Source organism: Equus asinus, chromosome 29 (genome assembly GCF_041296235.1).
Source record: "Equus asinus isolate D_3611 breed Donkey chromosome 29, EquAss-T2T_v2, whole genome shotgun sequence".
NCBI lineage: Eukaryota > Metazoa > Chordata > Mammalia > Perissodactyla > Equidae > Equus > Equus asinus.
Genome location: NC_091818.1, coordinates 21,626,660 through 21,654,203, shown reverse-complemented (window position 1 = coordinate 21,654,203; position 27,544 = coordinate 21,626,660). Strand labels below are relative to the sequence as shown.

At 35.8% G+C, this 27,544-nt stretch overlaps 1 protein-coding gene across 1 annotated transcript in view; it reads right to left on the bottom strand.

Moving 5' to 3' along the window:
- The window catches only part of MPP7 (MAGUK p55 scaffold protein 7), a 240,700-nt gene that overhangs the window by 42,746 nt on the left and 170,410 nt on the right, over positions 1–27,544 (bottom strand). The window contains exons 7-11 of the mRNA XM_014859082.3: positions 24,327–24,408; positions 23,681–23,766; positions 20,572–20,646; positions 20,191–20,387; positions 19,653–19,717 (exon numbers count right to left, since the gene is read on the bottom strand). Coding sequence (XP_014714568.3) covers positions 19,653–19,717; positions 20,191–20,387; positions 20,572–20,646; positions 23,681–23,766; positions 24,327–24,408 — 505 coding nt within the window. The remainder of the gene's footprint in view (positions 1–19,652; positions 19,718–20,190; positions 20,388–20,571; positions 20,647–23,680; positions 23,767–24,326; positions 24,409–27,544) is intronic.

The following is a 27,544-nucleotide window of genomic DNA, read 5'->3' as shown; positions in this document are numbered from 1 at the left end:
CTTGTGTTAGGGAGAGAGGGCTGTAGGCAATTATTTTGTTCTGTTTTTCAAGCATTCCATAACATTATATAATTTTATAATTTGAAAAAAATCCCACAAAAACACAGAGTTCATAATAATATGAACAACCGAACAAAACGAAATCCAGTATTAGCAGATGTATTTGTGGTTCTATCAACATATAAAACAAAATACATTTTGACTATGTCTCAAAGGCAGGGTCTAGTCTTCTATATTTGGAAATGACTATGGGTAAGAGACCAAGTTTTTATATTCATAATAGTTAGAGACAGCCAATAAACTAAAATATAAAAAAGTAATGAAAGTAAAAACAAGAGAAAACAATTTTTAAAAAAAATGAGAATATAGTACAAGAACTAAAAATCAAAGGTCAAGGAAGATACATAGGGAACCAGCAGTCTCACCTAAGAAGTGAAGAAGATAAAAGAAAAGCAGTCAGGGTTTTGAAAACTTACAACCAAACTAATGAAACTGATGTGAAATCTTTTTTAAAATCACAAGTTGTTATCATATTCTTTGGCTCCCCTAAATAACTAACTTCAGTGGAAATTTATAATGTAAATATTTATCATTCTAATGATGTCACTTTTTCATAAAATGTTGACCTTTGAGATGGGATTTTATAAAAAGCACATGATCACTTTAGGAACAAACATGTCCATTAATACAAAAGGTCCTCAAACAGGGTCAAGGTAACTCACCACCAACACTAGCAGCCTCAGAAACCACACATGTGAACAAGAGTGAAATGGGACCTGCCCTTCGTTAACTCAAAGAAAATAAATACTATTATGTTACCACTGGCAATTTTCACGTGGGACAGTTTCAATCTTTGGTTACAATTCTTTTAACATCAGATATTATGCATTCGCGATGTTTATGATAATAATAAGCTTTTAATATGTTTAAACTTTATAGATGTTTGCAGAAGGGGAAGAGCCTCAGGGGAATCCGCCTGAATCATAACAGAGCAATACTGGTCACAGGTAACTCAAAACTCAGAGATTCACACTAAACTTCTCACTCTTTAAGAAATGCATTTAGTTGAGGCAAAGTCAAGAAAACTGCTTTCTTTCTTAAAAGGAAATAAAAATAAACATTTTCATTCTTTTTTCTCACCTTCAATATACTAAAAGGTGGACTTGTTTTAAATTTCAGAGAATTGCCAAAATCAATGTATGAAAATTATTTTTTTTGCATCTTAAAACACTGGGTTAATTTGACCAAGAAAATATTTAACTAGTTCAATAGTTTCATTAATTACAAGGAAGAGAAAATTTTAATATAAATGAACTTAAGATTAAAAAAAATATGTAGACATTAATAAAAACCAAACCTCTGGAAATTATTATACACTGTTAGGCTTCTGACAACAAAACATTGAAAATTCCCATTAAAATAAACATTTTTAATATAATGCCAACATTGTTATAATGATATAAAACATAACAGACACGTAAAAACTATGTAGTAACACGATCCTAAGACAAAATTATTGCTGAAATGATGCTCCCATAGTCTGCCAGTCATAAAATTATTCCAAAGACAATGGAGGATAATTAAGAACATCTTAAATTGACAAATAAGTAAACATCTTGGGAGGAGGTTTAAATTGACAAGAAATGTCAATACAAGACTATGAAAGTTACTGAGATCTGAAGAGGCTGGGTTGGCCAGCTTCTATATTCATCTTATAAAACAGTGTCAGGAAAAAAAAGTCACCAAAGAAATATGAACATTATCATGAATTATATTACCCATACATACGCTAATTTTGTATATAAAGGGGGAAAAGGTTTTTGAACAAATCAATAGAAAATTCATCTCTGGATGTTGCTCTCAGTAAAATGTAAAGAAACGTTCGAATGCTATAAATATCCTTGAATCTTTCAGCTCATCTCAAGCTAAAACAAAGTAACTAATGAAATCATGGAAGCTAATATAAGATAGCAATTCGCAATCTCCAAGAAAAAAAATTACTTAGGTCTTAAAAAGTTTTCCTGATATCACTGACAATTTATTTTTAAAGCAAGCACAGCATTACAATAAAAAAAGAGAAACCATATGAGAATTTAATTTTCTGCCAGCCAGCTAATAAAGAAGAGAGTTGTTACTTATACTTTCAAAATTATGAGAAAATACAGTATGCACACATAAAATTGAATATAAAAATCTAGTTCTGAAAAGAGGGGAAAATTGGATTTGAAATTTTAATATATTTTTCTAAGTTGAGTCTATGCAACCTAAAATTCTCCAAGCAGGAATGGTTTCTTTCTGTCAGAGAAAATATTTCCAAGTAGTATTCCAGACATACTGAGATTACGCAGAGTTCTTTCTTGTTCAAGAAAGAACCTGTACCACTTTTGAAAGAATGCTTCTAAATGTTCTTTTTGTATAAATCTTATTTTGGAGGAAAATATTAAGGCAGTATATTTAGACATAGCTGTACTTATCTACATATCATTCTTTAATAAAGTGACTGAATATTGGAGCAAGTGGGAATTTTTACTAGATTTATAAAACAGGCAGTGTAACTTGTTGAGGACCAATGGTGCTTAAACAGAGAAGAAATAAGAAACAGGATTAGGAAAACACACACAGAAGTAGAGATGGGTAAATAATACGATTTAAAAGAAATAACAGCAAACGGACTGTTTTGTTTTTATTGAACTTTATGGTAAACACTTCAGTTAAATAGAAAGAACAGTCTTAACTTACATAAGTCCCAAAACTGATCTTGTTTTAAAAGAATGCATGAAGTACTCCAGCAAGGGCAGAAGTGGAGAAAAATTGATGATTTTTCAGGAAATGATTCAAAAGAAATTATGTTTGAAGACAGATACATGATAAGCACTGTTTTGTGAACTGATTATAACAAGGTTTCTATAATGCATTAACCAGAGGAAAGGCATTCGGTAATTCTTACCAATGTTAAAAAAATTACTCTTTATATGGACTATTTTGTTCTATAGTAGGAGAGAGGAGAGAGAAGCTTTAAAACTGACTATTCTACTATGGAGAAACAATCCCCTTTGGAAACAGACAGACACACACCACCCAAAAATACACTGACTTCCATACCGTCCACCAAAGCTAAATGAAATTTTCAAGAGCTTAGAGGAGGAAATGAATTACTCCTAATAATTCATACATATATAAATATAAAGTAAATGGTTTGACAATATATATAGGCAGCCCTTGACTTACACTCAACTTTAAAAGGTGTAATGTTCTGCAATTCATATTTACAGCATACTATCAATTTACCTCCACGTTATTATTACAAAATTTTTATGCAAACAACACACAACTTACATTGTCCAGTAAGTGAGCTTTTTCCTTACTTCCATTAACAGTCAAAGCTCTTTTACTGATAAATACCTTGACCTCGAAGAAATGCGGTATGTACACATCAGTAGAATCACATCACACAGTGTGCTTTCATATCAGTGATAGCTTATTAAATATGGCTTTAAGACATAATTCTTATACAAACAGACATTCAATCCTTGGAGCATTATATGTTAGTTCTTTCAAAGAGTCAACTTAGATCATTTTCACATGGAATGCATTCTTTAAAAATGTAACTGGTCATCAGGTTAATAGCTACTTACATAGGCTGTTTTGTGCTTGATTTTATGCACTTCACACAAAGTGAAAATAATGAAATGTCTCTACTGGGCTGTTGTCCTCATTCAGATGAAGAACATGGGTCTTGGGTCTATAAGTGGACCCAGGCTGTCCTATTTTTGCTCCAAGGGTATTGTCTGCAGGTTAGATTACTTCTGTTTCTCCTCTCCTTCTGTGGACTCAGGAGATACAGTGTGGAGGTGGATCAGGCGCAAAGGTAAGGTTCTAAAACAAGCCATGGTGTCAGAAATTCTTCTAAATAGTCCTTGGAAGAGCCCTCAGGAGAAGGCTAAATTTCTAGGAACTCCCTTGACTCTTTTCCAGAACTCTCCTAGAACTGGATAAAGGTGCCATGTGCCGAGAATGGATATAAACCCATCCCGTGTATGTGGATGTTCTTCAAAACCAGTGGCACCACGACTAACGTGGGAAAGTAGTGGTATCTGTTGGGATCTGATATACACAGAATATTACGGTCCTTTGTATGATGTATGGGAAGTAACTAAAATGTTACAAATCCATTCCATTTTGTTGGCTTGTATCATTTAAATTACTTCTTTTAGTGAGAGAAACATTTGATGTGGAAGACATATCAAATCTCCAAAGGGTAAACTTTTCTTCAATGCATGATTATCATAGATTATGAAAGCAGAGTAGGAAAATGGAGAATGTGATGGTTAATTATGTGTGTCAAGTTAGCTAGGCCACAGTGCTCAGATATTTGGTCAAAAATTATTCTAGATATTTCTATGAAGGTGTTTTTTGGAGGAGATTAACATTGGAGGAGATTACTTTCCACTATGTGGGTGGGCCTCATCCACTCAGTTGAAGGCCTTAATAGAAAAGAGACTAATTTCCCCTGAGCAAGAAGGAATTCTGCCAGCAGACGGCCTTTGGACTCGAACTGCAACTCTTTCCTGAGTCTCCAGCCTGCCACCCACCCTGCAGATTTCAACTTACTAAGCCTCCACAATCACATGATCCAAATCCTTAAAATTGTTTTTTCTCTCTCTTTGTATATATGCGTGTGTGTGGGTGAAAGAGAGTGTGTGTGTATACTGACTAATTGCCTGACTAATACAGAAGATTAGGAGTGAAATATTAAAATCTTAGATTAAACTGACATTTCCTAGTTAGTGTAGAAATCAATTACAACATTTTAGCATCCCTTAGAATAGAGAAAAATCAATAAAGCCAAAATTTGGTTCTTTGAAAGGATCAACAAAATTGACAAACCTTCACCTACACAGGCTAATAAAAAAAAGAGAGCACACCCAAATTCCTAAAATTAGGAATGAAAGAGGAGATATTACTACTGACCTTGAAGAAATAAAAATTATAAGGGGATACTATGAACAACTGTATGCCAACAAATTAGATAATCTAGATGAAATGGACAAATAACTAGAGAGACACACTCCTGAAACTGAAATAAGAAACAGAAAATCTGTCCAGACTTTTTCACAAGCAAAGAGACTGAACTAGCAACAAAAGACTTCCCACAAAGAAAAGCCCAGGACCAGATGGCTTCACTGGAGAATTCTATTAAATGTTTAGAGAATAATTAACACAATCCTTTACAAACACTTAAAAAATATATGAGAGTAGGGAACACTTCCCACCTCACTGTATGAGGTCAGTATTATCCTAACGCCAAAATCAGACAAAGACGTCACAAGAACAAAAGATCTACAGACCAATATCCCTTACGAATATGAACACAAAATTCCTCAAAATACTAGCAACCCAAACTCAGCAACATATTAAAAAGGATTATACACCATGAGCAAGTGGGATTTATCCTAGGAATGCAAGGTTGAATCAACACATACAAATCAATGTTAACATCACACTAGTAGAATGAAGGGGAAATCCACTTGATTACCCCAACTGATGCAAAAAAAAGGATTTTCTATATACATGATGAAGTAATCTTCAAACAGAGATAGTTTTACCACTTTCTTTCCAATCTGGAGCCCTTTTATTTCTTTTCCTTGCCTAATTGCCTTAGCGAGAACCTCTAGTCCCACATTAAATAAAGTGGCAAGAATGGGCATCCTTGTCTAGTTTCTGATCTTAGGGGGAGAGCATTCATTCCTTCACCATTAAGGATTCTGTTAGCTGTGGGTTTTTAGTAGATGGCCTTGATCAAGTTAAGGAAATTGCCTTCTACTTTTAGTTTGTTAAGTTTCTATCATGAGAGGGTGTTAGATTTTGTCAAATGCTCTTCAACCCAACCAAGCTATCAAAACTGTTTCTCAAGGTTGCTGATCACTCCCATACTGCTAAATTGACTGTCAGTTCTCTTCCCTCATCTTATTTGACCTCTCAGCAGCATTTGTCAGACTTGATCACTCCTTCCTCTTTGAAATTTTACTTTTACTTGGCACCTAGAAAATCACACTCCTGGTTTTCCTTCTACTTCGAGTTCTTTTCTTGCCCATATCATCACTCATTTCCTGCTGATCTCATCCAGCCTCAGGGCTTTAAATTTGTTCTAATATTGACGGCTCCAAAACTGTCACTCAACTGAACTCAAGAGCTGGCTCTCCAACATCTCTATTTGGATGCCTTAAACTCAACATATCCCAAACAGAATACCTGACATTCCTCCACCCCAATGCCCTCCTCCACAGTCTTTCTCAACTCAGTAAATGGTAACTCCAACCTTGCAGGTACCAAGTTCATCCTTGATTCTCCAATTTGTCTGAAAATCCTCTCAGTTCTGTCTTCAAAACATGTCCAAAATCTCATGTCTTCTCACTACCTGCACTGATAATATCTCGGTTCAAGCCACAATCATTTCCTGCCTGAATTACAACACAGCTCCCTGTTTCTGATCTTGCTCTCTAATAATCCATTTTCAACAGATCAGCCAGAATGATCCTTAAATATATAAGTCACGTTATATCATTGCTCTGCTCAAAACTCTTCATTTCCCATCTCACACAAAATAAGAGCCAAAGAATTTCCCTCAGTCCTCCTCACAGAACCATTCTGTTACCTGGCCAACCTCAATTTCTATCACTTTCTCCCTTCTTGACTCTGCTCCAGCCACACTGGTCTCCTTACTGATGCTCAGATGCATCAGAGCCCTATCTCAGGGCCTTTGCACATGCTTGTCCCACTGCTTGGAATGCTTATTCCCCACAAGGCTCCCTTCAGGTTTTTGCTCAAATATGACCTGGGGGAGGCCTTCCTAGATCACCCTATTGAAATCTGAAGCCCCATGTTCCCACTCCTCCATCTCCTATTCCTGCTTTACTTCTCTTCATAGCACTTACTACCATCTAATATAATTTATTTAGTTATCGGTCTCCACACCTACTGTTGACATGGAAACTCTATGAAGTCTGTAAATACCAGAAGAAAGTGCTACCCACAGCTAAAGTGGTTCTCTTGAGGGAGGACATGGGACTAGGGAGGAAAAGTGAGAAGGACTCCTGTTTTTGGTTGCAAGACTTGCAATAGTATTTGACTTTCCAAACAATTTATTAAACAGAGCCATAGGAAATTGCTGACATTCTATTGTTTTTTGACCTACAAAAACAGCAATTTCACATGCTTCAACCTAATGCATATATTACTTCGATAAAAATATAAATTTAAAAATTTTTAATAATCTTGGTGTGGGGAATACAAAGGAAAATTCAGAAACTAGAAAAGAAACAATTCACAGATCTGCTTATGTAAAACTTAAAATATCTATATGCTGTAAAACCTGGCATAGAAAAAAGTAAAATTCAATCAAAAGAGCAGAAGAAAATGTGCACAACAGAGAGAGGATAAATATTCATGACACAGAAAAGAGCTCATCAAATTAACAGGAGACCGATAAAGAACTTATTAAAAAAAATAGGCATTACATGATTATCAAGGAAAAAAAGAAGAAAAACTAATAAGAAAGTCACACTATACTTTAAGGTGTTTACCAAATAATATTTTTACCGAAAAACAGTTTTGCCATTTATGTCAGCATATGAGATCTCCTTTAAAAATGCATAGGATCTGCAGGCATTTTGAAAATTTGGCTTTTTGGGGAAAAACGAATTCCACAAAACAGTCAATTTGCTCAATGTATTTGTAACAAAGTAACTCTTTCATAATATAAAAAATAACCAGAGACTCCAATTGAACTTGTTTATCCAGCAAAAGAAACAATTTCAAATCAGTGGTCATCAGTTGAAGCATTTCCTTAAAAGAAGAAACTGTGATCAGAAACACTAGTAATTTATGCCTCCCATTATGACATATCCTTTTTTTAAACACAGGCTTTATTGTATGCTTTTCTTCTCAGGTACCTTGCTAGATTCCTTTATCTCAGTTATACCTAAACGAACTTCTAGGTGCATGAACCTGTGATGGTCTCTTGCTGCACACGTGTCAGAACAAGCATTTAGACCAAAAAGAAATGATGTCATGATATGTGCATATATTAGAACACATTGGCCACATTTCCCCCTTTGCCAGGTACAGAAAGTAAAACTATCATTTCTAAGATGAGGAGTCGAACGGAGCAGAGAACTATACTCTATAATCAGGGCTTGTAAATTCAAAAACCTACAGAAGCCAGATAGGTAGAAAAGTCTTAAATTGCCTTCTGTCAACACCAACATACTCTGCACAACATTCAGTCCTCAAAGAAACAGGCTGTCCTATTTTTCTTTAAATCATCTGGTCACTTTGATTTCCCCACATTTGAGGACGTGGATACAAAGAAATACTTCACTATTATAATACAAGCACCAACACAACTGTTAGGAGAAAGTCTACTGACACTGGTCCCAGCTCTGGCAAGGCAATGGGGGACGGTGCGGGGGAGAATGTATTCAACTCGGGAGCTTGTGTTCCATTTAAGGAGTGAGTTGTAACTCAGCTCCAGCTATTACCCTAGGGAAATGAAGGCCTAGTTTGGTCAAATCTTTTGTCAAAGGAGTCAGAAATTTTTACATGAAATTTCTCAAATATGTGGGTCTAACAAAAATCTATCTTTTGTCTAAACACAGCCTCGAGTGTCTGTGAGCCACCCATCTGACATGAATTATTATATGATTCATGATATTCCCATGTGCCCTATTTGCATCTGTAACTGGGTGATGGAGAGTGGTCTCTTGGAAGAAGCACCCTCTGACTTTTCCAAAGAAATAACTGTAGCGGCTCGTGGAGTATCTGCATGTATAACTTCACCCGTTAATGCCAATCTCTCTTCTCTAAAGCACTCCTGTGGTCTTAATTCCATCCAGTTTGGCCTGCTTTGGGCCTTTGTTCAACCAATTACTCCCTATCTCAGATATTCAGTCCTTTACCATCAATTCCATCACTTCTGTCTACGTAACTGATCCTATTATCCTCTCACACTAAAACACTCCTACCCTCAACTATAAAAATCGCCTTTAACTCAATTGCTATCTTTCCTTCTCTGTCAACTTTGTTACTCCTTGATACCTTGCAATTTGGCTTCCAGTAAAGTTGTTTCTAAGATGTTGTCAGTGACTTCAAGTTGCCAGATCCAAAGGCATTTATCAGAATTCATTTTCTTTGAGCTCTCTAAAGAAACTCATCTTGCCGATCACCTGTGCTTCTGGACTTCGATTTCTACCTACTGATTAAATATTAGTTTTACAAAACTCCTATATGCTATAAGAGACACAGATTAAAAACTCATATTTTGTTCTTTGGATAAAATTTTATCCAAAGAACAATGTGAGTACAAAAATCAGGCAAAACTTTAATAAATACGTAAATTATTTAGCCTGACATTGAAGATCTCACGTTATCAAATGTCACACTAAATTTCCAGCCCTGTCATCCACATATCACCCAAACTTAAAAGTGCTTTGTGTTCTGCAACAGTCACCTCTCTCCATGCTGTTGCTTCTACCTTCATCCTCCCTAGTAGTCCCACCTAACCCTTGGTGCCTGTTCTGATGTATCTCTGGTGGGACAGAGCCCCTCACTGCCTCAGGCTGAGGTGATCATCCTCCCTTCTGAATTACAGCATCCTATGTGACACTCATCAGATACTCCCACAGTTATTCCCTGGCTGGATATACACTCACCATCTAATGGACCAAGTATAAGCCCTTAAGGTCAGGGAGAATAGGTACCGCTCTGTTTTTGACAGAGGTAGAAGCTTACAGCAATGGCCGCCCATCTTTTCACATCTCCCTGTCTCCAAGCTCTCAGGTAGTCTCCTCCCACACTGACTTCAGCCTGGCCATGAAACTTGTTTTGGCCAATGGGTCATGAGCAGAAGTGATATGAGCAAAGACTTCAACAGCACTTACACACTGGAGATTGCTTTCCTGTGTTGCCCTCCGAAACCCTGAGACCACTATATGGGCTAGCTCACTGGTGGGTGAAAAGCTACGCAAAACAAAGACAACTTTGCCCTGCTAAGCACCCCAGTCCCCCAGACCAACCAGACCCCAGCCAAACCCCCAGACTGTAAAGATTCGCCAAGCTGACATAGTCCAGAACTGCCCAGCTGACCACAGAACCAGGAGAATAATAAATGCTTGCTGTCTTAAGCCACTGCAGTTTCTGAGGAGGTAAGGAGAGGTGCTAATTGATATACAGAGTATCTGGCACACAGTACTGCTATGAAATGCGTAAAGTATGACTGAAATGTTAACCTCTCTCTGATCATCGAATTCTTAAGTAAATTAGAGTTTCTTTAGCCTAAAAAATGGAATACTCTATATTTCTGTACAGTTTCTTGTTTGTTATGTAGAATAAAAAACTAGAGGGCAGCATATGGTAAAGGGAGAGGACAGGTGATATATCTACACGGATGTGGATCTGAAACCAGGACGCCCATTTACAGTCTTTAGGTCCTCAGGTTAATCCTGTAAACTTTCTGAGCCTCAGTTTCCTTTTTGTAAAGTCGATAAAATACCACCCATCTCTCAGTTTTAGAGATTATATTAAATATCAAATAAAATATCTGGCACATTTCTTCAATAACCAAAAGGTATTATCATAAACATAAATATAAATCTGAAAATAAGGAGGTTGAAGCTAAAACTGTGTTTCTACACTATCACCTCTCACCATGGAAAGCAGAGAACTTGTCAGTGTGCCAATACTGGCAAAGGCGGGAAAGGTCTAATGTGAAATGTAGATGAAGATAATTCTGATGCCTTTAGTGATTTCTGGATATCTTGGCTTCTGTTTATAATATCCCTTGGCATCTCCAAATTGGAAACTTTTCCTTCCAATACAGATTAGCAAGTTAATCATAAAGCTTACTTATATTTGGGGCTTTTCGGTCAATGGGGCTGTTGAGTCACTGGTTATTCAGGGGGGTGTTAAGGGAATAATAAATCACTGGAAAACATAACCAAAAAGTTATTTAGGAAGAAAGAAATGATTTAGAAGCCTTGAAGAATTCACAGCTAATCAGATAATTTAGAAAATTTTACTCTAATACTGTTATTGGAGTAAAGTTACTTAGCACAAATAGATGCTTCTTCATCCTCTATTAAAAATATATAATTGTTTACAAAAATACAGCATCAGGAAAGTTCATTCCTTTGTGTCCAACCCACTGAGCCTGTTTAACATAAAGATTCATGCTACACCCCCCACTGAATATTAGAGCATGCTAATGCAAATATTCTAATTTAAGATAAAACAATATAATGGTTTTGAAGAAAGCGAAAAAAAAGAAAGAAATCCGCTTCCATGACCAAGTGCTCACCTAGATAGGTTCCACTGTTGTTACCAGCATATTCAGCATCTTCTGGATGGAGTGTAAAAGCATACAGAACAAAAGCCAAGAAATAAAGCAGAACAGTTAGAAGCCCAGCCACAGATGCAAAAAATAAATTACTTAAAACAATTAGGTAAAGCACAACATAAACAGCCCTCACAATGCTGCTCTTAAACATAAAACATTTTGTTTTATATTTAAGTATAAAGTGATATTTTGAAACATCATGCAATTCTTTTTACACACTCCTTCGGAGGTTTCTTGATGCAGTTCCAAAAAAATTATAAAAGGCTTGCCTGAGTTGTTCATACTTTCACAGTTTAGAAAATTACAACACTAGATCCCCAAAGTAAATTTATTTTTATAAATTAGGCTCTTTGATAATAGTTAAAATACAGCACTTATTTTGGCTCACTGGATTAGACAGAAAGGTTAAGATTAAGATACATCCTTTCTTTTGATAGGAAGAGATTCTGTGCTGGGAAGGAATACGGCAAAATATTTGTATTTTTATTTTGTTGTTTAAAAATGAACAGATGAAAACATTTTAAAATGAACAAGGTGCTATTAATTATTTCTAGGAATTAAATGAATACTGGGTTCTACATATCTTAAATACTTAAATTTAGGTAGTGGAGTATTTATTATGTTAGGCCTCTAATCTTCACATAAATACACCTCTGGAACTAACAGCACAGCCTGTGCAGAAATCAACAGCAAAGATTCTCCCAATCCTTAGTTAAAGTAAGTCTGTCAGTGTGTCTGAATAACGTTGCTTTCTTCATTTACCTTTATTTAAGACTACTGACAGAGATAAAAACAGTGTACTATTTCAGATTACTTTCTGTATTTCTGCTAAATGAAGCAAAAAGTACCTCTCTTTCTAAAACCAAGTCCAACCACAATTTTTGGTACCCTAATGTCAAGGTGGAAGTTTGGATGCATGATAACCTTTTATAAACTGCTTGCTATATTCAATTTAATCCTACACATATGTGCACTAAATAAAATTACTAGACTATGCAGGGAAACTTTTATACAAGTACCTTTAATTTCCTCTGAGAAGCACAAAGAAAACGAGAAAGGAAATGATTAAATGTGCAGAAAATACAAATAAAGTAGGAAGATGTTGCATCCAAGGGAAAAAAAATCCACCTACCACACTCAACTGTTTCCTCATCTTAGAAAAGCCAAAGGAAAAAAACAAATGTATTTTAAATATTCAAAATTATTAGTCAAGAAGTAAATAGAACTTATAAAAAACTCCATTATAGACTGCACAATAGTCTTGGTCTAAAAAGAATGTATACACTTAAGCAGTAAAAACACAAAGTCTTCATACAGCTTACTAAATATGTAAATGAGAAAAAAGAACCAAAAAAATTTGTATTTTTCAAAATAATACCTTTAATAATGGGATTATATTTATTTTCACAGAACAGTTCTGTTTTTAAATTAATCTGTCTGTTCAACACCTAGGATATTTCATGATAAAAACAGTGAAAAGAAAAAAACATTTTAGAAACAACCAATGTGGCCCTTAAATGTCTAAATATCCTGTAAATTTAACAATATCCTGACAAATACCCACTTTTATACATATGAAATGAGGGGTCAGGCAGAACCTTTTATTTTCATTCTGTCTATAATATTTGATGAAAGGTATTTTAAAAAGTAATCCTAAACAATTTTTAAGTTACTAACAGGTGAGCGATTTCAGAGTTAACTATGATCTGGGAGACTCATCTTCAGTTAAGGGTGGAAAAGAACTGGCAATTTAACAGAAGCAAAATCTAACCTGGAGTGAAGGTAGAACATATTTCACTACACGACCTCTTAGAGCGAATAGGACTGATCAGAAGGGTTCTTGCTCTCTTATCCCATCAAACTACAGAATGGCAGGCAGTCAAAGAAAACACTTAGGAGAAGTGTGGACTGCTGTATTTTTACTTTTCAAATACCTATGGGTTCTCCAACTGTATTGGTTATATTTGAACAGTATTAGCAAAAATGACAAGCAAATCATTATTATTCCAGCTCATATTATGAGATATCCAACTTGTGAGTTTATACTCATTTCTTGGTAGCTCTGAAATGCCATGTGCATCTAAAACAAATTATTAGAAAACAAACAATAAATTATGTGATATTGGTTAGCCAAGGCGAGCATCTAGGCATGGTGGAAGTTACAGAGCAATGTTTAAGGCTGATCCATCTGCAATCTCAGCCACTGCCATAAAGCAGATTGTTAAACATCTGAGAGTGTACTTTCTGAGGGGAACAATGGGACAGACGGAGCACTGCACTCTTGATTAAAGACTCAATGTCGTGTAAATCAGGTGATAGAAAAACCATGCCCCACGCACAAAATAACTAAAACACCAAAGCCAACCCAAAATAAAAATAAACATCTGTAATTTAAATTACATATGGTATATGTGTACTTCATATTCTAATAAAAGGCCATGAATATGCAGCATAAATTCTCAAAAGAATATTTCCTCCATGCAATTCTTAAGTAAGAAGAGAATGGTATTTTTAGCATGATATAACACACACATACATGTCCAATAGCAAGAATCGTGCTGAATAGAATCACGCTTCTCCAGCAGGAAAAGCAAAGGGATACATTTCCTCAGATTTGGCAAGTTTGAATAAAGAGGAAAACTACATGAAAAGTTTACCTCAGACGAGAGCTGAGATAATTGCATGATTCTTACTATGGTAAGGCATTGTTTATGCAGATGAAATGCACAGACATTTAATTCTCCAACAACTCTATGAAGCCAGTACTATTATCTCCATTTTACAGACGGGAAATCAGAAGTACAGAGAAATGAAGCACTCCTAAGTGGTAAAACCGAGATTTAGACCCATGTGGTCTGGCTCCCAGAGTCTGAGTTTTTAACTACCATGCTATACTATCACACCAAAATCACTTTTTAATTACTCGAACCTTAAGCTAGAAAATACAAGTTGGGGAAGAAGTCAAGGGAAATGGCAAGTTTCTTTCAGGCTCCCTGTCTACTCCCACCACACCAGCCTCTTGCTGCTCTCAAGTGCTTCTCCCAACAGCAGAGCAGAGGGAGAGCCATCTGCTCTTCCAACCTCATCAGAGTCCACTCTCTCATCTGCAAGCACGGAACGGCAGGATGGGAAGATGATAAAACTCACAGAGAAGAGGCCAACGAGGTCACCAAGAGTAACTTGGCTGTCTTCAGAGAACGGAGTAGAAAGGGTCTTGTGAAGACCATTTGATGAGCTCTGCACAAAGGGCAGGAGGAACCTTCCCATGCTGCTGGATGTTACTCTGACTGGGACACGTCTGATACTCTTGACAAGTGGAGAAACTGTGACTATATAGATGTGATATTATTCACAGGGGCAAAGTTAAACCTCCACCCTAGACACCGCTCTCTTGTACCCGCTCTGCCCCCACTGCAATCTCCCCAAGTCTGCAATAAACCATGACACGGACTAGATTCTTAACTGTTAATCAACTCTTTCTTACCTGATAGCATTGGGTCCCCAGGACAAAAGGCAAGAGACATTATGGCTCAGAACCCTTCCTATGGGAAAGCTAAAAGCACATACCCTGATAGTGTTTTAGAAGCAACATCTTCACGTATGTAAGGAGAACATAGCTCACCGAGACAAAAGGTGAGCTGTAACAGTTAGAAAGACCCTCACCTCAACCGCATCAGGACGAAAACAATCAGATGCACAGTTTACAGCCTAGCTCATCTGTGCCTCTTTCCACACAAACTCTGAACTCCAGCACCTCCCAAAGAGCAGCAGTAAGTATCAGGGAAAAAACAATACTTTCAGTATTTCTTAAAACCCCACGTTGATCTGGTTTACACAAAATCCCACCAACATAAAGAAAATGTCTGACAAAGTTTTAGATATACAAATTTAAAGTAAGAACACAAGTGATCTGTTGATTTCTGAATTAACTTTAAGTGTGAACACACTAAGTAAACATTATTTAAGATGCCAGGAGGAAGGAGCTTAGTCACTTTGAAAACTTGCATTACAACAACCCGAAGAGTAAGGTTACAGACATTACTCTCAAATGTTTGGCCTTCCAAATTATCGGTACCACGTAGAGTGAATTCATTCATTGACTCAATGTTTAAACTCTGTTGTTGGTAGATTGTGATCTTCAACCCACAAAATGGTTATCTTTGAAAATGAACTTGGTTACACCCTGTTTGAATGGACACTCTTCGGCTGAAGTTAAATTTTTTCTTTTTTACCCACATGATAACAATCACAATTGGTTAAAACAAACTCTAAAATAAAATATTTTGTGTTTTTATCTTCTAATCTTTAAAAGGTCAATAAATTATACAGTTTTGCATTTTTTATTATAAGAATTCTCTAAGAGCTATTTTGTAAAGGAAACCTTTATTCTTTTTTTTTTTTTTTGAGGAAGATTAGCCCTGAGCTAACATCCATGCCCATCTTCCTCTACTTTATATGTGGGACGCCTACCACAGCATGGCTTGCCATGTCCACACCTGGGATCCGAACCAGCGAACCCCGGGCCACTGAAGTGGAACCTGCAAACTTAACTGCTGCACCACCAGGCAGGCCCCATAAAAGAAACCTTTATATTGACATTATTTCATCAGCAGTAATAGAAGTTTTCAGGTGTTTATACTTCGATAACTAAAATAGGAAACTAAGCACAGTGAATAAATATTATACTTGACTATTCTGGTGTAAAATACTCTATATGAATAACAGTCTTTTCTGAATACCATGTAGCCTGAATTTAAATACAAATTACATCCTATCAAAGTTAAAGTTAATTAATGTCTACACTATTAGGAAGACAATTTTTAACATATACTTTGATTTCAATAGAAAGGGAACAAACACTATTTCAAGTAGTCAAAGAAATTCCTATTTCTTTCTCAAGGTTAGGTGACATTATGCTGCTTTATATATGCAAATGAATTATAAAAAATAAGCTTTTGGTAGAAAATCAGAGTACTTTAAATTATATTGACACAAGAATTGCAAGCTGCCAAGTGTCTGTCATGAAAACTACACCTATATGCTACTTGAGACATAAGATACACTCATTCATTTCCAAAACACTTAACCTGTGTCTTTCATGTAATAATCTAAAAGTTGGTCATATCAAAGAAAACCTATCAGACTTCTAGGTCTGCTCTTCTTTCTGTATTACTAATACAAATCCATTAGGTGAGAACCTATCATTAGATGGGGGGGCGGTGAGGGAACACAAAATTCTATTATCCATAAATTTCTTTGTTGGATAAGCTATTCTTCCAAAAAAGAATGAAGAAGAAGAGGAAGAGATGAATCTTTATATCAAGCTTCTAAGATTTAGGGATGTTTTAGCTTTAAGAGTTCATATTTTAGTTTTTAGGAATGTTTAATTTTAAGAGGCAAATTATTTTGTTTGAGAAGCCTATTTTCTGGATATGTATTAGATACACCAAGATTCTTAAGGGGAGGAAATAACCAAGCATCAAAGATGAATACCACCCACACTGAGAGTTTTGCATAAGGATGCTAGCTTTTAAGCCTCAAGAGGTCCGTGTTATCACGGCTCCTGATTGACCGTGGAGCCAGGAGCCAGGGCTCTAGCACAAATATAAATGCAAAGATAACAGCACTGGGCTTCTCTCTTCCTTTCTGACTTCTCTGCTGACATTAGCTGAACCCCTATAGTTCCAGAGCCATCTTCCATGAACTTTTCCTTCATGCAAACTTTAGTTATGATGTACACCGAGAATCAAATAAAGAGTAAAATCATAGTAATACAAGCAATCACTTTGTGAAAAAGGTTAACTGGCTAATTTGATATATATTGTTACCTGACTAGTCATTATTCTAAAATCAGTGCTCAACAATATCTTCCTAGGTTTTAAGTGCAGTAAAATTTAGTGCAGAAATTTTTATCAACATGAGTATTTTTTTCATAAATTTATAAACACCAATTTTTCTTTTTTTAGAAATTTTACATTAAATCAGAAATTTTTCTTAAAATCTATTCTACGAATTATTATTCAAAGTCATAAAAATAAAAGCTTTTATATCAACTTGCTGATTTTTTTCATCGAATTATTCAATAATTTAGCAGAGAGCAAGATAACATGAATGCCTTATTCTAAGAATCTAAGCACCGAATGCTGAAGTCCAGGAAGTACTGAGTCAGACAGGCTTCCTAAGATTCAGCTATGTAAAGAACCACTATCAAACACACCCAAGTGCTTTTAAATGCCTTTAAAAATGTTTAGAACCAGGACAAAGATTTTTACATAATTTTGGGGTTCAGGGGTTTATGAGAAATTCAAAGAACTTTCAAATGGAATTTCAATTCTTAGAGAATAAAGACACTCATTATCATTAATTATGAAAATTTCTATGAAATTTTAATTTTCATAGAAATGTACTCTCTCTCTGAATAAGGCCATAGCTACTATACATTAGTGATTTAATTTGGATAATTTTGACCAGGCTTATCTTTATTTAAAAATAATGAATAGCTATATATGAGAACAAACAATACATCTCTCAGTGAATCAAAATCTAGTGAAAAAACAAGAGACAGAGAGAAAAGGAAAAAAGGAAGGAAGAAAGAAAGGGTGAAAGAAGTAAAATCAGTAAATATTTCTAAATGGTGTTCAAGAGGCAGAAAAAGAAAGAAAAAAAGAAATACTAAAACATCCAAATGAGGACATTTCAGTAAAGATAAATCTTGGAACAAATATTTCTCAGATTCAAATACTGAAGTATTAATATATAAAAGAGACAGTGCAAATTAACAGACAAAAAGCCTCCCTTACAATTAAGACTTCTACACACCTCCCCCTACCCCCACATTCACACACATTTATACTGAAACCAGTTTGGGGAGAGCTATGAAAAAGACAATTTATGCACTTTCTATAGTTCTTTAAAGAAACACATCAATTTATCAAAATTTTTAAATAAATGAAAATTCATAATTATATCAAATTATACATTTCTTAGTTGCCTAAGACTCAAACAAATTTGAGTACGGGTTCAAATTCAAGTAGAATCACATTTATTTCATTGTCAGGTTACACACATTTTATCCCACATGCACCAAACATCAGAAATATGCAGGCCCCAAATTTAAAAATCCCTTAAAGAACAAGTCAAGTGGATGCCTCGAAGTTCCTTTCAGCGGGATGAGTGGCCAGGGAAAATTCATCACACTCAAAAACAATGCAATGGTCTGGTTAAACTTTAAGCTTTCCAATGTCACAATATATGTGGCATTCTACAACAAGTGTTTTTTCCTTCTGCTCAGACTGAATGGAGCAAGAGCACGCAGGCTTTTGAATCAGTGCTCCCCCTGAGTATCTGCTTGCTTGGCAGATTTATGCCCGACTGCAGTTTGGCTCTCTTATAAGGTAATTCCTGGGCTATAAGCTTCTACAAACTGACAGAAATAACAGGAGATGTGAAAAATGCAACAATACTAAAAACAGATGTTGGTGTAAAATTCCAGGACCATTTATTTGCTCATTTCGCCTTTTAATGTACGATTTCTATGCTGAAAACAAAGGGCACTTTTTTTTTTCTCTTAAAATACCTAGACCCATGAAACATTTAGAGGAGATGAAGCAGGAAATTTTGGGGATGGGGACTTGAGAGAGGTAGGAGGTGGGAAGAAAAGAAAAGCTGAGAGAAGGGTAGGTTGAAAAAAAAAGCACCTAAATCCACACTATCTTTTTCAGTAAGCCTACGTCATCCTATTTCTGACTCATTTTCTTTTACTCTAGTCTGGTAATAACTCCAAACAGACGGGGTAAAGGTCAGAGTTACTATGATTTCTGGATAAGAAAGGAAGTAAGAAAAATAAGAGCAACTATTCTTGGGCAAAATTGCTTTTGTGCCCAAGAAAGTGGTGAATTTTTCGCCCCCTAATCTTTACCAAGAAATATCTTACCCAAACCTCCTGGCTGTTGGGAAATAAGAGTTGCATTTTACGTTACATTTATAAAATACCTAAATTTAGAAATTAAAGAGAGTAGTAGTTATTAGTTATTTTCTTAACGAGTCATGGGTTTCTTATAAACAACCCCAACACGCCTTTCTTCAAAAGATTCACAGTAATATTCCTACTATGAATTTCTTATTTGTTTGGTTCCTGTGAAATAATGATTCAAAAGCGATCACAAGGTAACGACCTCTCATTCTACCACAAACACCTGCTTTAATAGTCAAAAATAAGCAGCAAGGTTTGGTTACTCTGCATTCTTATGAACAAACTTACATGATTTCCTGTTGGAAACTTTTAGGGGCTGAACCAATATTTCTGGTCGTCTCAGAGCCAATCTCCTGGGGGAAAAGAAGGTCAATATGACTGTCAATTTTCAGTACACGTCCAAGATTAATATAACACCAAAACAGTAAATGTCTTAAAACAAAAATGGAAAGTTAGGGGGAAAATGAACACAATGTAATCTATTCAAATGAAGAAATAAATCGTCTACTTTCAAATTCCTATAAATTATCCCCACTTCAAAATCACCCTTCTTTTTTTTCCATCTTTCACATCAATGCAGTTTCAGATATTAATGTGCTATTTTCCACTTGCTTCATAACAAAAACCAAATTTGACCTGGGACTGTCATATTATTTTTGGTCATTATTCATATTTAGTTAGACAAAACAGAAATCCAAACCTGAGGGATAAAGGATTCTAAGGCAAGGTTTTAGTTCTTATTTTATCACAGATATGCTGGACTGATATTTTGCAGAGAACAAAAGGTCAGTTGAAGAAAGGCCATTAAGATGCGCCAGTAGCTCACCTTTCCTGGAAATGCTTTGAAGGGATCAAGCCTGCTCTGGGATTGGCATCGCCTTCATGCTTCGCTTGCCACCACGTTGCATCATCTTGGCTCATAATCTGAAGAATATCTCCCTTTTTGAAAGCAAGCCCAGCTTCCTTACATGGAATGGCTTTATCCTCATTAGGGTCATAGTCAAAGAGGGCTTTGATAAACATCTGGAAGAAAGTTTCATTTAAAATGAATAAATACAAAAAATAAATGTGAAATGGCTAACATTTTTCTAACTCTGATTTAAGAAGAATTTTTTAAAAATAAGAAACTTCTTGTGACAAAGAGGATGCATAGCAGATGGAAAAACATTAGTACCTCCCACAGAAAAGGTTTTTAAGTAATCATTACCTTGCCTTCTTTCGATGGTGTCTCCTCCTTGATGCTAGGTATAATCTTAAATGTAATTGCTCCCAGGGACTGAGCCTGATATCAGAGGAAAGAAAGAGTTATAAGAAAACTTCTAGAGCCAAGGAGAAAGAAGGCAAAATAGGTAGAAAACGAAATGATTCTGAAAATTTACAAGCTTGAGGTTTCCACTCTTAGATAAACTAAACTGAGGAAACTATTTTTGTAGAAATTCCTGTAACGTGAGAAAGCACTAAAGTTTGTCAAATAAGTTAAAAAACATTAATCACTAAATCCACTTTTACCTCCTGTGCACTTCGAAAATGCCAATGAATATATTACCATCCATGTTGAGTTACTTCAAAATAGAAACACGGAATATGCACAGTGCCTTATACAGACAACATTAAACGGATAGATCAGATAATATGCAAGCTTCAGACAGTTAAGTATCAGCATGCATGTTTTTAGGAATGAAATATCTATACTATCAGTAATGTACTTATAGATGCATGATTCAATTAGTTGCAATGTTTATCAGAAAAATTAACGAGGAACATTAAGCTCTATTATATTCTGGTTAGTGAGAAAAATACCAAATGTAATAGATTAATGAAAAGATGGAGCATCAATTCTAATTTAATTAAAACAAGCAATGACAATACCCACAATTCTTTGCTATCTCAGACAAGAGCAGGCGTCCCTTTAAGACACTCTCATGTCATCTCCGTTTTCAGCATTTATCATAACCATATCTAAATAGTTACGTACACAATTATTTCTTAATATGTTACCTCTGCCAAACTACAGTGAATAAGTTCTATGAAAGCACTAAATATCTGGCACACGTTTAAGAGGAATGCGGGGGATTGTGGGGGAAAGGGAGAAAGGGAGAGGAAAGGGAGAAGGAGAGAGTGAGGCAGAGAGAGGGAGAGAGAAGAATGGGTCGATCTCTCTGAGGCTCACTACCAGGGGTGTGCTGGAAAACCAGGACTGCAGTTTGTATAAAAGCCCTGGATTTGTATCATTTGCCAGTTTCCATGGTATACATACTCCCATCACAGCCAGTTTCAATTTGCCAGTGTGAGGTCACTGGAAGCCAGGTTGGGAAGAGTTGCATAGGATCAGCTCTTGAAAGCATAAGGAGGCAGCTCCAGCACCGCACAGAGACTCAAGTAACTCCTAACTCTTATTGAGAATTCATGTAATACTGAAGTGCATAGGCAGAGAGACGGTAAAAGTCTTCTCTATAACCCCTGTCCATTCTTCTAGTTTGTGTGTGTGTTTTAATGTACGTAAAGCCCTCAGAACAGTATCATTAAGGGCTCTGTAAGCAATTATTAGTATAGTTGCACCACATAAAAAGACATTTAGGTCAACGACGGACCGCATATATGGTGGTGGTCCCATAAGATTAGTACCATAGAGCCTAAGTGTGTAGTCGGCTATACCATCTAAGTTTGTGTAAGTCACTCTATGATGTTCGCACGACACAGTTCTCAGAACGCATCCCACTGCAAGTGACGCAAGACTGTCTTACTGTTCTTATTAAGCCATATAGGTCTATCAGCCATTGTGATTGTGTCACAGCAATCCATCATGTGGATGAATGATTACTGAATCAATGCAACCTTCTTGATAGTTTCTAAATATTTTAAAAACATCTTGTTTATACAAATTTGCCAAATTATTTCCTTAGGGTTAATTTCCAACAATTGAATTTCTTTTCTTTCTTTTTTTTTTTTTTTTGAGGAAGAGTGGCCCTGAACTAACATGTGTGCCCATCCTCCTCTATTTCTTATGTGGGACGCCTGCCACAGCATGGCTTGATAACCAGTGCATAGATCTGTGCCCAGGATCTGAACAGGCAAACCCTGGACCACCAAAGCAGAGCACACAACTTAAGGGCTATGCCACTGGGCTGGCCCCCAACAACTGAATTTCTTGATTAAGGGGTTTGCAAATTTAAAATTTTGATAGTTTCAGACAGCTATCTCAAAAAGTTCTATTAATTTATCCTACTACCAAAAGCATATAACCATATCTATTTCCCTGTAATCTGACTAACCCTAGGCATTATCAAGCTTTTAAATCCCCACCATTCCAATATTTTTCAGTCATCATGTTTACTCTTGCTAACTGTCTGTGCATATGCTTTGCCAATTTTCCTGTAAATATTCTTATTGATTTTTATGAATTCTCTATACATTAAAATATAGCTTTCTATCATATATTGAAAATATTTTTCCTACAATCTCATTTGTATTTTATTTTATGTATGGCATCTTTTTCCATATAGAAAGTTTTCAATTCTAGTTATTTTTCTATTTGAATTTTACATCAAAGTTAAAAAGTCTTGCTTTATTTTCTGTGACTTTTTTAAACTTAAATATTAAATTAGTTGGGATTTATTTTTCCGTGTAGTGTAAAACAGGAACTGACTTTTTTTCTAAGTGAATCATCAATTAATCCAATAGGATTTATGAAATGACTTGTTTTCCCACTGTTTTAAAATGCCATCTTAACCATATACAAATTTTGATACATACTGAGATCTGTTTTGAGATACTAAACTCCCTTTTCATTTCTGTATAGTATGTTTTCATTTGTCACAGGGACAGTCTCTTCAATTTATCCTTACAAATGAACCAAAGAATTAACATTGCCAAGGAAAAAAATAATTTCATTCTATTTTAGCTTTCAAAAGACATCTAAATTTCACTATTTTATATACCTAGAAAGCAAAGCCTACAGCCTGGCTATGTCATTGGAAAGAGAAAGATAAATGCATCACCAACAACAGCATGGATGCCATCTATTAAGTATTTAATTTGGGACAGACCTTGCCATAACCTCTTTACATACATGAACTCACTTAATTCTCCAAACACTCCAGTGAGATATTTACCTCTTATTATTCTCATTTTGTAAATGAAAACACTGAGGCAATAAAAAGATGAAGGTATTTTCCAAGGACATATAGAGATCCTGCAATGGAGTTCGGATTTGAACTCTGGACGGCGAAATCCAAATCCTGTAGTCATCACTAAGTCTGAGATATAGTGATTCAATTTCATTTTCATTGCAATTTGAAAATAAATTGTCAGCTTACCAAAATCTGAATTACTTCTTCAGGCCTTTTATCCTCAACTGGTATCCCATTCACTTCCCTAAGTTCATCACCAACATGAATAAGACCTGAGAAATAGCAAATGTGGTAAATTAGCAGTGTTACGAACAACAGAAACTGTAATTCACAATTGTTTCCACACTGAAAACATTGTTAGGTTCCCTTAAGAGATTTGAGGATTGCAAAGGAGACCTTCCCACTTCTCAGGTTTCAGATTCCATGCCTCTACGTAGCAAGAAATCAAAGACTCAACGTAACAATGCTGGCAAAAAAATGACAACAGCATCTTGGTCTTCATCTAGAAATGTACATTATTTTCATCTCATATAAGAATTTTAATTTTTAAAAAGCATTGCATGCTTTTAATAATATTTTTCAAATCGGAAACACTGAAACAAGACTGAATATAACTCTGGAAGCCCATGTAAACCAAGATCGTAAAGCAGAGTGCAATTTATTTATCATTTATTTAAATAGGTTCCCACATTTCAAAACAGAAAAAAAAATCTTACTACATGTTTTGCTGTATTATATCAAAAGACTGCTATACTCTTAACTGCATATTGGAAATGTGACACATAAAAAGCAACATGACTTGTCTATATCCGCTTAACAATTAAACTCATACCACTTCTGTCGGCAGCTCCGCCTCTCATGATTCTAGCCACAACGATGGCCCCTGTCTGCTCATCCTTCTTAATGGTAGCTCCCTTTTAAGAAAAAGAAAAGTATTTGTGGGTAAATGTCTGTAGCGGTAGCAACAGGAAGGCAGAAATAAGGACATTCATCTGGAAAAAGTGAAAACAACAACTACAAACAATTAAAGGAATGAGGCAGGAGGAAAAGACATCATGCCCTTTGTCTTATAAATACTCAATACTAGGTACAGAATTTTCTAACATACATATCATCTAAGGTTTGCAGCACAATTTAAAGGTTTTTGAAATCTTTAACCTCTTCAAAACTATGGAAAGTACAAATATCTTCTATCCATTATAATACCTTGTATTTGAATACTATTTGTTTTTACCCTTTTAGAGCATTTCCTCATTTCATTTTATCCTGATAATACCTCAAAAGAAGGCAGACTACATAGAGGAGCTTAACAGAAAAAGATTATATAAATTACAAAACTAGAACTCAGGTCATCTGGCTTTAATTCAGTGATCCTTCTAGTACACTATTCCAGTAAAGGAATTCAGTGGTAATCAGAAAGAAAAAAAATGAGAACTTCAAAAAATTACTTATATTTCTTATCCAAGGCACAGATCAACTAATGGAAGAAAGATCTGTCATTCCAAGGTTTTTATGTACTAGGATTGTACCTAGTACAAATAGAACTAACATTTTGGCATAAATTTAGGAAACAATTTCAAAAAGAATTCAGAAATTCTTCATTTATGGATGTTCAGAAGTAAATTAAATGAATGCTGCTTTGTAAGAACATCAGGCACAAATGGTTACTTTGAACGCCTTTTCATGACTTTCTTTCCAAGATTGGCATTGATAGAGACAAGCCATCCCTGCATTGCGTCACATGGCTAAAATGATGCACATTCGGTGGTGGCAGACTCCACTCCAAAGAAGAAAGTGGAATTTTTCTCATGTTTGTTAATAAACACATTTATATCATTAAAAAATAGATAGGTACACAAAATTAGGAATCCATTTGTAATAAGTATATTTTATATATGATAGCTATCAGATACATATCGAATAATAGTAAAAAAGTTAAATAATTGATAGGATGATTTTGTAGAATTTTTCATCACCTATGCATGCTTTCAAGGCCAAAGACTTGAATGAGCATATCTCCATAGTCATAAAAACCTTAGATTCACCAATTACTGGTATTTTTTGCTTTTATTTAAACAGTTAACTTGTAGTCAAGATGAGTGGAAATGAATATTCTTAACAAACTAATTCATGTGATTAGATCAACTTTCATTTTCCTTCAAAATGTGTCTCAAATTTTCCCACCAAAGTATGCCTAATGGCAGAAGGGTCTAGTAATCTAAGATTACTTATCTATTTTATAGATAAGAAATTGGATCCCAAATGGTTATAATTTGTCTAAGATCAGACAACTAGTGTGCAGTAAAGTCAGGACTTGTCTAAGGAAAACAGATCAGAATTGCTATTCTTAATCTTAATTATCATTTAATACTGCTTATCCTGTATCTTTCCATAACCTTTTACCCGTAAGTTTCTAAGTTCATTATCCTTGTGGTAACTTGTCTCCATGATGGAGATCATCAGTTCCTTCCCTCTTTGGATGTGCATGCCAGATTCCCATATCAAGTGGTAAAAATGGTTCTCAGGCATTTAAGGCCATGGGAAGTCTTGTAGCTGCCACCTGGGCCTCTTGAAACACCTGCTCTATGGGAAGTTAGCCACCGTGTAAGAAATCATGACTGCTGCCACACTAGAAGAAAGCCCAAGCTAGCCAAGTGGAGATGCCACTTGGAAAAAGAGATGCTTCATCAGCCACCCCGCCCAGGCATTAGTCATGGGAATGAAGGAGACCTCAAATGACACCAGCCTCAGCCACCATCTAACTGGACATGTGAGGGACTAAGTAGGAACTAGCCAACAGAGCCTATCAGCCTCCAAAACTGTGAGAGATAATAATATATTATTGTTTTAGCCACAACATTTGGGGATAGTTTATAACACAAAATTAAGTAACTGGAACAAATCCCTTTCTCCATTATGGATTGTACTGTTTTTCAGAACAGGACCATCCAGTTTATTGTGTTTAATGTTAGTCCCTTTGACTTATTCTGTGATTCGATGAAGTTGACAAATGTTCATTGAGAACCTACTATGGGCCTGGTCCTGTTCGAAGGGCCTATAATACATTGGTGGAAAAAAACCCAAACATTTCTGCCCCCTCATGGAGCTTACATTCTAAGAGGGAAGACAGACAAAAGATGAAATAATTAGATATATTAGATAGTATGTTAGAAGGCAGTAAACACTATGGGGATGGGAGGCAGTACACCGGGGTAAGAAAGATCAAGAGTGCCAGGACAGGTAGACAACGTGAGGGAAGACAACATGAAGACACAGGCCTCACTGAGAAGACGACATATGTGTAAAGAATGACTGGAAGGAGATGAAGGAGTTAGTCAAAGAGAAAGAATAGAAGAAACAGCTGGCGTAAAGGTGCTGAGGTGGGGCTGTGAATGGAGGGATCAAGGAAGACCAAAGAAGCCAGTATGGCTGGAGTAAACGGTGAAAAGCAGTGGGAGGTGAGGTCAGATAGTAACAGGGAGGCAGAGCATGTAGAGCTTTGTAGGCCATTGTGAAGACTCTGGATTTTATTCTGAAAGAAATAGGGAGAACCTGAACAGCAGGAATGACATAATCTAAATGGATCACTCCACCTACTGTGTTAAAAGAGTGCAGGGGCTAGAGCAAAGAAACAAATAGGAGGCTGTTATAATAATCTAGGGGAAAGAGGATGAGGGCTTGGATCTGATGGGCAGGAGGAGATAAAAAGTGCTCTGGATATGTTACTGGCAGAGCCAAAAGGGTTTCCCAAAGGATTGGAAATGGGATGTGAAAGAGAGAGAAGTATCCAAGATTAACTCTATGGTTTTTGGCTGAGCACTGGAAAGATGGGATTGTCATCAACTGAGAGGGGGAATCCAATGGGTGTAACAGATTTGGGGACAAAGATTAGTTTTCTTTCAGATATGTGAAGACTGAGACGTCTATTAGACATCCAAACGGACACATCAAGTAGACAGATGTACATACAAACTTACAGATCAGAAGAAAGATCTGGAAGAGAAATAGCCCTGGGAGTCACGGGCACATAGATGATTTTTAAAGCCATAC